The 12,516-nt window shown below is 35.8% G+C and overlaps 2 protein-coding genes across 2 annotated transcripts; both read left to right on the forward strand.

Annotated features, from left to right (window-relative positions):
* Positions 1–2,775: 2,775 nt before the first annotated feature.
* On the forward strand, positions 2,776–4,929 carry LOC145205546 (E-selectin-like). Its single transcript, XM_080078282.1, has 6 exons — positions 2,776–3,115; positions 3,437–3,622; positions 3,740–3,913; positions 4,095–4,117; positions 4,290–4,494; positions 4,621–4,929. Exons 1-6 carry the CDS (start codon positions 3,070–3,072, stop codon positions 4,701–4,703), a joined length of 717 nt encoding a protein of 238 aa, XP_079934408.1. The 5' UTR covers positions 2,776–3,069; the 3' UTR covers positions 4,704–4,929.
* Positions 4,930–9,353: 4,424 nt separating this feature from the next.
* LOC145206017 (uncharacterized) lies at positions 9,354–11,550 on the forward strand. The gene is made up of 5 exons (XM_080078497.1): positions 9,354–9,483; positions 9,691–9,867; positions 10,000–10,022; positions 10,428–10,626; positions 11,212–11,550. The coding sequence occupies exons 1-5, from the start codon at positions 9,354–9,356 to the stop codon at positions 11,295–11,297; spliced, it is 615 nt and encodes a 204-aa protein (XP_079934623.1). The 3' UTR covers positions 11,298–11,550.
* The last annotated feature ends 966 nt before the right edge of the window (positions 11,551–12,516 follow it).

Raw genomic sequence — 12,516 nt, forward strand, 5'->3', positions numbered from 1 at the left:
CAATTGTGCGACCTTTAGTCAATCTAAATTTGTTTTAATTCGTCAATTTTCTCTGCGTTAATGCGAGTAACTATAATATACTTGGCACCCCCTATTTCCTGGCGATATCTTGGTGATCCCACATCTTGACTATTCCGGGCCCACTGGGGGTCTTAACCTCCGAACTGGATGTTGCTTTGCGGTTGGTCGAAATTTAGTGGTTTGTGTGTTTTTTGCGACTGATATTCTTAATTCCCACGCACACATTTATATCGCTTGGTGCACCTTTGTTGATGTAAATGTGCAGTAAGCGATATTAATCTGCGCAAAGCGGTGATAATAATGTACCAAGCGATCATGTATATTTTAGATGCACCCACAAACAAGATTCACTATCCCTGGGCCGAAGGTAAAAGCTCTTGTAAATTACGCCTGCACCTCTTTTATGCAAATCAAAAACGATGCTGATAGCGAACAAAAAACTTTGGTAAGAAAAAGCAAACGTTTATTGCTCTGCGTCGCAAAAGGTTCGTTTTATGCTAACGTTTTTATCACACGGCCGTACTTGCTGCCAATGCCATGCTAAATTACATACAACTACGCCGGTTCTACGGACGCCTTTATATTTGGTGTGCACAGTATGGCGCTACTATTTTTCAAGACTTCACAGTTCAAATCTTTTTTTTTTAACTTAAAATCAGTTTTGGATTGCACATGAAACGTTTGGGTACATTCTGTCATATTTGTGTTGTAAGTTTATTTTCTTTACAGTCAATCAGTTTCACCTGTGGGATCCAAACTCCAAAGTGTTTTTTAAACAAACGACCTCCCGCCACCACGGTAGTTTTTCGACCATTTCGATATACTGGGCTGAAGCGCACATACATTAAAAGTGTATGTAAAGACTATGATATTATTGCATGCCATTTTAAACTACACAATTTGTTTTCCACTGGGTAAATAAATTTTGAACTTTGATGTGGAACTTGCCAAACTGTCGAGAACATTTTAAGTTTGTTCTTTCTTAATGGCGAAATTTCAGGTTACCAAGTTAATTTATTTATTTCAAAAGTATTTCCACGACAAGTTATATCACAGACACGACTAAACATAAATTGAATTGTGCACAAACAATCGCTTGTATTTCTGATGCCGAGGTAAGCTCTATTATTTCAGCTACTGGCTTTGAGATTTTTCCCGTTTTGGCCTTTTGAACATTTCGTGGGTTTTGGAACTTGCGTGACATTTACTGTACATATGTTTGTTTTTGCGTGGCGTTATAGACTAGTATGCGCAGTGAATAGGACCGAAAATTAACACTCCATTGTTTTGTTTTTTAGGTGTTTAGTGCAGTTGCTAAGATTCTTTTGTGTGGCGTGCGTGACGAATGCTCGTTTGATTGTAGCCGTTAGGTGGCGCCCGTCCATCGTTGAAGCGTGTGTTTAACTTTGCGAGCAGAGGTGAACGTCAACGTTTCAACGTTTAAGATGCCAAACCAGAAGTCTTGCGGAAGTCGCCATTGGCATGCGAGTTAAGTGTGCGCGGTTATTGTGGCTAAAAGAACACAAACCTAATGCTTTCGTTTCGCTCTTGAGACGCATTATCTGTTCACTGCTGTTTTGATAAATGAAGATTGCTTCATTAAATGAGCGTTTCGTAAACAAGTTCTTTACATTTAATTCCACAACACTTACTTGAATATGGTGTGACCAGGGCTAAAATCGGAACTTTTTGTCCATGCCCCCGTTAAGTTGTGCACTATTGCACAAATCAATAAGTACCTAGTGGCAGTTCTCAAATAAACTAAACGCACCCCATGTAACAACCCTCTTTCGAAGACTGCTGTTGAAATTTAAGAAGCAAGTTCTCAAACTAAAATAAGTTTGGAGGTAGTATACAATTAATTTTTAACACGCAGAAAAACCAAAGAGTGGTAATTTAATAAAAACAACCAGTGAAATATGCCTACTTTTTATGATGATGTGAATCCTAATAGGCCGTAAGTTCGTCATAATAACGGTAAAATTTAGTAGAACGAAGCCACTAGCGGTTGGAAACAAATGGACCCTCAAATTTGAGCAAAATCAGTACTTTAATTGGTTTAAACATTTAAACATGGATTACAGTATAATAGCGCATGAAAAGAACGCTAAAATAGTAACAATTTTTGTTAATGAGAAATTTTTTTCTAGGCTATATCTAAATATTAGGTGAGTTGATCTGCTTTTTGCCTGGACAAACAAGAATGCAGTCAGTAAGAGTTGCACGCAAACACTTTTTATTTATTTTACACTTTCAATAAATAGATACGAGTTACTGCAACGCCGAAAGTCACCACTTTAAGTTGTTGGTTTACCTGAATCATGTTGACCAGTCAAATTTCCACACGACACGACAAACACTACGTCAAAATGGGCAGTGTACGTCATCACTTGTTTGCCAACGACTTTCTCTTCTAATCGGGCCTATGGATGTTTCCGCTTGGGTGAAAAGCAGTCAATTTAAGAAAGGCGGCCAGGCCAAGAGCTTCAGTGTTCAATATGCACGGGGTTAATGTCGATGTGAGTCTGTAGAGCAGATAGTAGTGACTACTTGAAAGTTGTTTCTTATTGTCAAAATATTCATAAATTGAGCGCTAGTAATTAATTAACTTTAAGCCCAAATAATTAATTAAATTTAACCGTAATTAACTGCAACGTAAAAATAAATTTTCAAATAGATCAGGCGAACCAAATAATTACGTTACGTAGCTTATACCTGTTTTCGCTTTATATGACACAAAATGGGTTGTCTTTTGTTATTGCCTCTATTTTAAACCCAAAAATCTTTGGTCGTTTGATAATGTTTGATTACGCCTGTGTCTGCAGTTTTATGTGACATTAATTTTCTTATGACTTGAGCAGGTTTTAAGTTTAGACGAGTACTTTTGTGTAATTAACTGTGAAGTAAAAAACATTACGCTATCAAAAAAATCACACTAAATCTAAGATATGCAATACAACATATTTTTGATATCGGGCAAAAATTGCAAATGACTCTTATATCTACAGAAAGATCAGATATTGTACGGACATATACAAATTTAGAAGAATGTTAAATTATTTTGTGTTACTTATATCGGCAACTCAAGTTTTAGGTATGTTCAAGGCAATTTGTTCAATCCTAGCCAAAAATAATTGCTGATCGTGCTAGGAGAAAGTTCACACATTTAACCATGAAAAATTCTCGATGTCCTAAAACAGAAATTATTACTTCCTGAACAACTTTCAAAACAAGTTTACGAGAGTTTCTGACGCACTTCAATACGATTTTGCCCTTAAAAGGGGACAAAATATTGTCGCTGAAGGAAATGTTTTTTTTACGCAAATTAGAAAAATAATCATTAAGGTTTCCCAAGAGTTTAAAAACTTTAGTGTACAAATTTTATCAGTAACTTTGTTTGCATTGCAACGAACAGGGCAATGTGACAACATTCCAGAGCTAGCCCACGCCACGATTGATTGCACAGTCGACTCTGGCATAACCACATGCAGCATGGCGTGCTTACCTGGCTACCAACGATTGGCCGGTGAACCTACAACAACATGCAGCCATGACCTGGGTTTCTGGGCTGGTCCGTTGGTGGATTGTGAACCTATAGTAGGTAGGTAGACCTGCTACGATGGCACAACTTATAAAATTAACAATATGAGTTAAAAAGCTGAAATCTTCGTGGAACTTACACCTCAAGATTCTGGCATTTTTTCATTTTTTTATGAAGGCCATCACGAATGTCCAGTATTGGTGCCTCCAGAACATGGAGCAGTTTCATGCACACGACTAAATGGTGAACTTACATGTAATTTCAAGTGCCAAGAGTGGACTGGTCTACTGGGAAAAAATACTACAGTCTGCAGAGACCAAAATTGGACAAACCCAACACCCTTGTGTTTGGGTGAGTCGTCTTCGTTTGTTTGGAATTTAAAATGTCATTCAAAGTAAATAAATAAACGTCGGTGCTAAAGTTTTGTTCCAGCTAAAACACGCTTGTTTAAATAACATTGCCCTTAAAATAAATTTCTAATCTTTATAATAATATCGAATGTCATCAACCAAATATGCATTTTGTTTTTCAGTGGATCACACCAAGTGCGACTTGGTAAGTTTTTTTTGATAAAGAATACAGAGACAGAGCAATGATTACATCGCGATCATTATAACTTATGATCTGTTTAAAAACCTTAAACCCTGATCTACATTAAGACTTTTTAAAGAAGCAAATTTAAAGTACTGGTTTTGTCGCGAATCTTAACAACATTTATTTTTACCAGCCTGGAGCACAATGCCATAAACTGTCACGCGACGAGTATAACAATTTTGATCCATCGGCCGTTCTTTCGTACCTTCCTGATGATATTGTCCAAACGATTAAGAATATGGAAGCAGAAAATTTTGCCCTTAGTTTGATCAGAGGGAACCGTGTAGTTTACAGGTGCAACGATGCATTTTGTAAATTTCCCTGCCATGTACTTAAACGTAAGTATATTGTTACAACTTCAAAGTTTTTAAGTAATCAGAATAATTTGTTTTTAAGATTTGTTGTTGCCAGAAAAATAATAATTAACACTCTTCTTTATATTTTTGACATACTATATTTTTCAGCAAGGAAGTGGTGTAACACGTGCATTAGATGCAAAATCAACAAGTTGAAATGTCCGCGCGGTGATACACTTTTTGGACGATAAATGGGACATAAATGCAATCCTAACAAAATAAAATCGAATCTTTGTTTTGACAAAAATACACTTACATAAAAATACACATATATTTTTGAAGTTTTCAATCCCTGCACATAATTATCCATCTGGTATGCCGTAAAACTTATTTGCGTAAAATTTTAAAAAAAGTGTCACAAAAACTTTGTGTAAAGCTAAATAACATTTTCTGTCGCATATATGTGTATGTGTACAATAAACCGATTCATGTGATTCGTCTTATGTTTGTCTAAGAGTGCGGAAAAACGAAGAATATCAATCCACAATATAAAAAGAATAATCCCTACCACGCTATAACGTTTAGCAAGAAAGACAAGTCGCCAAACAAAGCGCTAAATGATACAAAGAATATTATGATCGACTGCCGCATTACATTTCCTACTTCCACCAAATCCTATTTCTGACGTTTGAGAAGTTGATTACAAATCGATTTGTAACAGATTTGGAGATTAGTCTTAACTTTTATCACGTCAGCATTTGTATTGCGGTGGTGTGTGGTGCCGGTATGCATTACATTGTTAGCACGCAATGGGCACACAAAAAGTCTGACGAATACGGCTACTGGGCTGGTAATTCAGCCCAACAAACTCTATTGAGACCGGTGTTAAAAGTCAAGTTTCCAGCAAACGATTTTGGTTTAATTCACTCCCGCCATTACATATATTTGAATTCTTGTTCGCAAATGCAAAAATTCGTCTTCGCACAATTACGCCCGTGGATTGTGCACCCCGAGATTTTTTGTTAGTTCTGTTTATTACGTCATAATGTATGTTAATATTCGCTTCGTGTAAAGTTTGTATTATGCATTGTTTGAAACAATAAGTCTAACCCCAGGCCTAAAGTTCAAATCAAAATTTTTGAAATCATTATCCACACACAAAAAATCATGTAAAGCCCAAACATTTAAGACAAATGAAGTAAATTTAAGCTTCCTCTACAAAGGAAGTCAAAACGATTCACCCATTACTCCAAAAACATCCGTAGTAATTAGACGCTATCTTACTCATCTGCCTCAAATTCTTGCATGATGACAAATGGATGGGCGTCACTCGGCATCATTTTTTGTGTTGGCTGCAAAAATAGGCCTACCATATTTCCATCCCCCAAAAGGAGGACGCATTGTTGAAAAGAACATGAAAAAATACTTTCAGGGCTATCAAAAAATAAAAGACTCAGAAATTAGACGGTATACAATAGTTTCGATAAAGTTTAACGTTTTTCACATCACAACACTACAATAAGCTTGTATTTTCAAAAAATGTAAAATCCACCTGTATTCTTTAAAATTTAAGCTGAAGCTGTACATTTGGCTGTTTTTAAATGCATAATTGTGACATATGCATTTGGTAAATCAGAAATTCTTTAAAAGGGAGGACATTTGGGCACTTTTTCTTGTCCTCGGAAGACAACATGGTTTTTGATAAAAAGGAGGACATGTCCTCCAATAAGAGGACTTATGGTAGGCCTATGCAAAAATGATGTCGTCGTATTCGTGTGATCTAATCTAGGTAAAACTTGTGCTTTGCAAACAAGTTGCAGCAAAGATTTAACCAATTGTTCCGAAACATTTTCCATTTACAATTTTCAATTACAAACTAAAAATTAATTTAATGTTTGCGGTGTATTGGTGTAGCATTATCTCCCATGATGGTAAATTGAAAACAAATTGTTAACAACTGGTGGAGCTAGAGAACAGCTTCTTTTGAGTTTAGCTGTTACTGCAATATGAGATAGCAACAAAAAGTGGTTAAGATTATCAACAAGGTATACCCTGCGCAAAAACTAAAAATGGTGTTAATTTTAAAGTACTTTGGGCAGTATGACATGTTTTGGAGTCCATTTGTTTATTGACGTTTTTTATTAAAGTTTTTGATAAGAAAACTGTAGCATTTTCAGCTACCATTAGTAGAAAGACTGATATTACTTATTGGCTTATAGCCAGGGAGGTGGCAAAGGGACATGCCCCCCACATTTTTGAAGTTGTATGTTGAGAAACTTTAATTTAGGGTGGTTTTGTGTCTCATCGTGACTAAATTATCAAAGGAAAAATGACTGCTGTAACTGAGTTGTAAGCCGGAGTCCATATATATTTATTTTCATGTAGAAATAAATAGCTACCCCAGTTTGAAAAATCGCATGTTAGGCAAAAACACGCCTTACGCATAGCGTTAGCAAAAAACGGGATTGGGCAACAAATTATTTAGCCCCTCCCAAATTTTTTATCTTAATACGACACTGATGTTACTTACCAGGCAAGGGGCAGTACCACTCCGTCCAAATCGATTCTTCAACAAAAATGAAAGGTGAGTAACGTGAAAAACATCGCGCAAAATCTCCACATACAAACGGTTGACATGTATTGAGATTAAGATAGTAATAACAAGCCAGATTATATACCAATATCCGTTGATAAACATGCCACAGGTGATTGTTATTTCCGTGCCCGCGGGTTCAGTCGCTTGGAGATTATAAGTAACATCAGCGCTTCCGCAAAAATACATTACTCCACGGCAAAAGGTAGCATTGTGCGATCTGTTATATTTAATGTTGGATACGCTTCAAACACAACATGACTTCTAGATGTCTTCTTCATGTATGATTTCCATTACAAATCACTATACGTTGTCTATAATGTTTCTACTGGACAACGGTAATTGCGTAAATGTCTTGTTTAAATATTCCAATCTATTGTTTTTATGCTTCTTAAGTTAGCAAGCTACAAGATTTGTAAGTATGTTACGCAATCATCTGAGACAACAAAATATGTATGACTCAGCATTACTGATTTACGACTCCATTACACTTCTGACTAATTCAGTGTTTGGCCAAACACTTGCTTTCAACAGAGTCGTGAGAGATTTTGGTTTAGTAGGAAATTGTGGATTTTTGCTTGGTGTGTAATGTAAAATGATACTACATACCTTTGGCAAGATTTAATGGTGATAATATGATCTAATAGACCTCCACATAACGAAATGAACATATCGTAGATCGTACACACCACTTTGACATTGTTTCTGGACGTAAAATCTAAAGCACGGTTACAAATTTCTACTGTGAAACAACCACACCCTTACCTTGACCTTTAAGCGTCCCCACGACCTTATGAGAAACTTGTATTCTGCCGCGATGACCATCTGGCCCCACTAACGACTAAAATTGGTGAATCACCTCAAACTAACCACGGTTTCCCGTAGAAACAAAAAACAGAGACTATAGTATGCACGATTAAAAAATGGTGTTGATTGAACATGACGCCAGCAGGAATATAAATTGCGCATGCGTCAGTGATTTTGATTTACATATTGTAACTTCGTAATATCTGCCGGAAATTCTTGTGCACCCGGGAATTGGTTGACATACTAGTTGTAATGGTTTAGAGCAGTGGATTCCTGTACGGCGAGACAACCATGTCTTCCAACAAAAGGAGAAAGTATCCAATTTAGCTGCTGACAAATAGTTGAGCGGCGAAGATATCTCCCACATTGCATACATGGACATTCGGAAATTAGCACAGCCCTGGAGTGACGACACCTTAGATATAATTTCATGTTTTGTTTGCCTATGCGGGTGAAAAAATACAACATGGCCAAGATGTCATAAATGATTGACCAACAAAATATATTAACCCCCAAAACGTCTGGGGTCGTGCAAACACAGACTTTCTATGATTTTTTTACGAACCATGACCTTATTTTGGATCTTTTGTAATCTTTTGCTTGATTGGTTTCACAATAAAAGCTTTGGCAAAGTTTAAGTGGTCACATTCAACAGAAAAAATGTGCGCAAAATACCACGGTAAAGTTTTTTTTTGCAGACCGAAGCAGTACTGTGGGCGTGTTGGCTTAAATCATCAATGAAATCAAAGCCTCGTATTTATGCAACCTTGACTAATTTCACGATTTACTAGTTACCGGTGTGAGATCACAAAGGACATATTGTCGACTTGCTGATGACAGGCTTGAAATAAAATGATGAGAAACTCAGTTTGGCCCCTCGGGCTGAGTTTGAAAAATCACCACCCTCAGTATTTTTAAGTGACAATTAAGTTACACCCTAGAAATGGGTTTGGTGTCACCTATAATTTGTTTTTAAATATATTCAAAACTTAATTTGGTCAAAAGGGCAAACGAACAAATAAATAAATGTTAGGCAATAACATTTCTGCAAACCCGATTTATTAACAAACAAATTGTTTGGGTGTAAAAAAAACTATATAAGAAACGCCTTGTAATAGAATAGAAATGGATTGTAGGATATCAGCTCTGTGTTGTCACAAAAAGATTGATTATCTTTGCAACTTGGCAAATCAAGTGAAAAATAATGTACAGCTATGTTTGATGAAAAGTAAGCAAGCGTACTACATCAAAATTGTTTCTTGTGCCAATTTTTCAGAACCAACAGAAATGCATGTTTGTGCATTTTAGACAAACGCACTTGTCGAGACGTCTGGCTGTTACGTCACCAAGGCATGTGCACTTCTGTTGCTAGGTCAAAGCACAGACTTGTGTTGTGGGAACAAACACATCGCCAGCTTGACACAGTGTCGAACGTTCCCTGTGCCCTTTCTCATAACATGAGTGCGCCTTTACCGTGTTTTCAGTTGTATATAAATGTCCGATGAAATGGAAATCGACATCACTTGATTTTCGATGGCGTTTAGATCGTAGCACTGACAAAAAGACCAGAGAAGCTAAAATGAAGTTGTTCATTGCCTCTGTACTACTATTAGCTGTTGGACAATGTTTAGGTAAGTGATACGTTAATCTGTGGGTAGGTTGGGTCCCTAAAAAATTACATATTGTCATATCATGCTGGACATTTTAAAAATTAAATGGATTTTTTTTGTTTTGATAAACTATAAATAAACTTAGCGCCGTTGGTTATGGTAAATTAAACGTTTAAATTTGCACTTTTAAAACAAACTTTTATTGCTTGCATTATTGTTTAAATGCAGGCAATTGTCCAAGACCAGAAGTCCCCAAATTTGGAAAACTCCGATGTTCCCGACCAACAAAGGGAGTTCAAATGACATGCACCTTTACATGCAAACCGTGGACAGCACTGGTGGGAGAAAGCACAATCACGTGCGACAAAAACAACCAATGGGACGCTAAGGTTCCTGTCTGTTACCGTAAGTCTTGTAAACTGCTGTTATAGCCCCAAAAATTAACTTGTAAAATAATCAGCGTAGCAAAAATCCTGGAGTCAATTCGGCAATTTGGGTTTACATAACAAAATAATCTTAAAATGTTTTTTTTTGCAGCTGACTATACGAAATGCAATAAGGTAAGCTGGCAACATTGTTTTCAACATCCTATTTCAGCAAATAAATTAAAATTAAATTTGTAAATTACTAATGTTTATTGTGTTTAAATTAATGTTTAATATTTAAATTAATGTAAACGTTTTTAAAGGGTAATAATCTGTATCAGGGTTTTGAATTATTCAATTAAGATTTTTATTTTTGCCAACAAAGGAACGAAAGCCTAAAAAATTTAATTATTGAAAAGCGACATGTATAATTGGAGGAAAAGAACTAAGTGCTCGGTAAAAGTTGACAATTACTACTATATAGTGGACTACTACGCAAATTCAGGATAATCATAGTCCCTGCGAAGTTCAATTTTTACATTTTAGCCAAATGACAATTTCAAATTGGTTTAAGTTGACATATTTTAACTTTTTTTACAGAAACACAAAAAAAGATGCCCTAAAATTTCTGCTAAAGACATGGATCGTTTCGCCGAGCAAAACAGTTCCGCAACTGAAGATGAAATTAAAGCTCTTGAATTCATTACCAACGACTTCATTAGCAGGAAAATGAGCAGAAAACCAAAAATTTTTAAATGTCTTCCTGAAATGTGCACAGTCTTGTGTATCAGAATACCATGTAAGTACATAGAAGTTTTGGTTCGAATCGGAGTTTTAAGTCGGGGTGGGATTTTTGGATTTATATTTACACAAAACGGATTTGACTTGGTCCAAACTTCACAATCGGACTCATTTGTGTCGTATTTTCATCAATATTCGGGCATTTGTTACAAGGTTTTACAATCTTGGATAATAATATAGTGCCTTGATTTTGACTGCTTGAAAGTCACGCTTCAAACAGAATAATTTGAATAAAAACAAACATAATTGCGAGTACATCTTAAAAATTTCGCATATTTCCACTTTTACAAATTGAGAAACAACTTTTGTTGAAATTATAAGTTCGATGAATTTCTCCTGGTTACCATTGAATCTTGTCATTGTTCATGATTCAGATATTGTATGATTTAAGAGATTGACTAGTGTGATTCGTAGTTTTACTTTTCTCATAACACGAGCATATAATTCTGTTGTGGCGTTAGTTTTTGCTCCCTCGAGGTCGGGGATTCCCAGATAAATTGGCCTAAAACTCAGTTATTGATGCAGTCACCAGCATCTGGTAAGTTGTGTATCTCAATTCATATATTTCTTTTTGTATTTTCAGACAAACAACTTGCGAATGTTTGCGTTCGATGCAAGAAGCGGAAAGTCCTCAAGTGTAATAGGGGAGGTGGCCTTTTTCTTAATTAAAAACCTGGCGGAACAAGCGACAAGAAATGACTACACATATACCGTGCTTAATTTGTTATTGTAGTTTAAATTGTTTAATAAACAAGAATTTTTGCTTATTTATAAACACATATTGTTCAAACGAGTAAGAATGTCCCAGTGGATTATTCCGTTGGCGCGTTAAACGTACTTTATTTTTTATTGTTGATTTTATCGTGAATTTGTGTAACTTAAAGTGTTTTGTTGGTTTTGAAATAAAAATCATTTTTGTAAAGCTTTTTCCTCGATTTGTACTCAAAAAGCATTTGGAATTTCTTTAACAAAACAATCGATTTACAAACAAAACTTCCAATACTGTTTTGTTGAAACTCAATTAACAAAAAAAAACGTTTATAGTCGACACTGACTTTTTTGTCAACAATTGAATACCAAGTCAAATCTGAGGTACGCTAAAGTCAAGCAAGATAAACGGCAAATACGAAGTACCCTAGCCCAGTGTTTCCCAACCTATGGGTCGCGAGTCGCGACCCAAAGTTGGGTCGCCTGACAATACTGTTGGGTCGCTTGTTTTTGTGGCAATAAAAGCATCTACTCCTTGACTTCGTTTCGTAGCGTTATTTTATTATTTCCCAAGGCTATAAATTGTTGCCCAATAATAATTTCATGACAATTTGGCGTGGTAGTGGTTAATTCTGATTGTGACGTCATAATGTTTGTGTGAGATCACTGTTAAGCGTTGTCTGGCTGATAATGCTTTGAGCCAGCTCTAAGTTGGTTAAAAATAAACGAATATTATTTGTTTGATTTTTCAAATTGGCGCAGAAATTTTCGAAAAGCTTCCCTGGTTTACAAACAAAAATCAACCAAAAATAGTAAGAATGTATGTTTGTGGGTCGCAAGAATCCACAAAACCAAATTTTGGGAAGTATTTGGGTCGCGACAAAAAAAGGTTGGGATCCACTGCCCTAGCCTGATTGGTATTGAAATATATTTACCTTTAGTTCTTAAAATGAGCTTACGTCAGCTCAACGTTCAAACCAATTCCTAAAAAAACATTTTCTTATAAATGTGAAACACAAAACACGTCAAAGGTATCATTATGAAAAAAATAGGTAAGCTAAAAGTTTAGACTAAGCTACAGCCAAAAAAACATCGACCAAAATCAGACACAAAACGAGCATTGCCTACATAAAAAATCAAAATACAACAAGAAATTCAACAAACGTTTCGTGCTAAAATG

This window comes from Phallusia mammillata, chromosome 1, assembly GCF_965637545.1.
Source record: "Phallusia mammillata chromosome 1, kaPhaMamm4.hap1.1, whole genome shotgun sequence".
NCBI lineage: Eukaryota > Metazoa > Chordata > Ascidiacea > Phlebobranchia > Ascidiidae > Phallusia > Phallusia mammillata.

Excerpts from the sequence above, each read along its gene's own strand:
- LOC145206017 (XM_080078497.1), top strand. The coding sequence starts at position 9,354 with ATGAAATGGAAATCGACATCACTTGATTTTCGATGGCGTTTAGATCGT. Across the intron at positions 9,868-9,999 it reads TAAGGTTCCTGTCTGTTACC|CTGACTATACGAAATGCAAT; the intron begins GTAAGTCTTGTA and ends TTTTTTTTGCAG. Across the intron at positions 10,627-11,211 it reads CTTGTGTATCAGAATACCAT|ACAAACAACTTGCGAATGTT; the intron begins GTAAGTACATAG and ends TTGTATTTTCAG.
- LOC145205546 (XM_080078282.1), top strand. The coding sequence starts at position 3,070 with ATGTTAAATTATTTTGTGTTACTTATATCGGCAACTCAAGTTTTAG. Across the intron at positions 3,623-3,739 it reads GGATTGTGAACCTATAGTAG|GCCATCACGAATGTCCAGTA; the intron begins GTAGGTAGACCT and ends TTTTTTATGAAG. Across the intron at positions 4,495-4,620 it reads TCCCTGCCATGTACTTAAAC|CAAGGAAGTGGTGTAACACG; the intron begins GTAAGTATATTG and ends TATATTTTTCAG.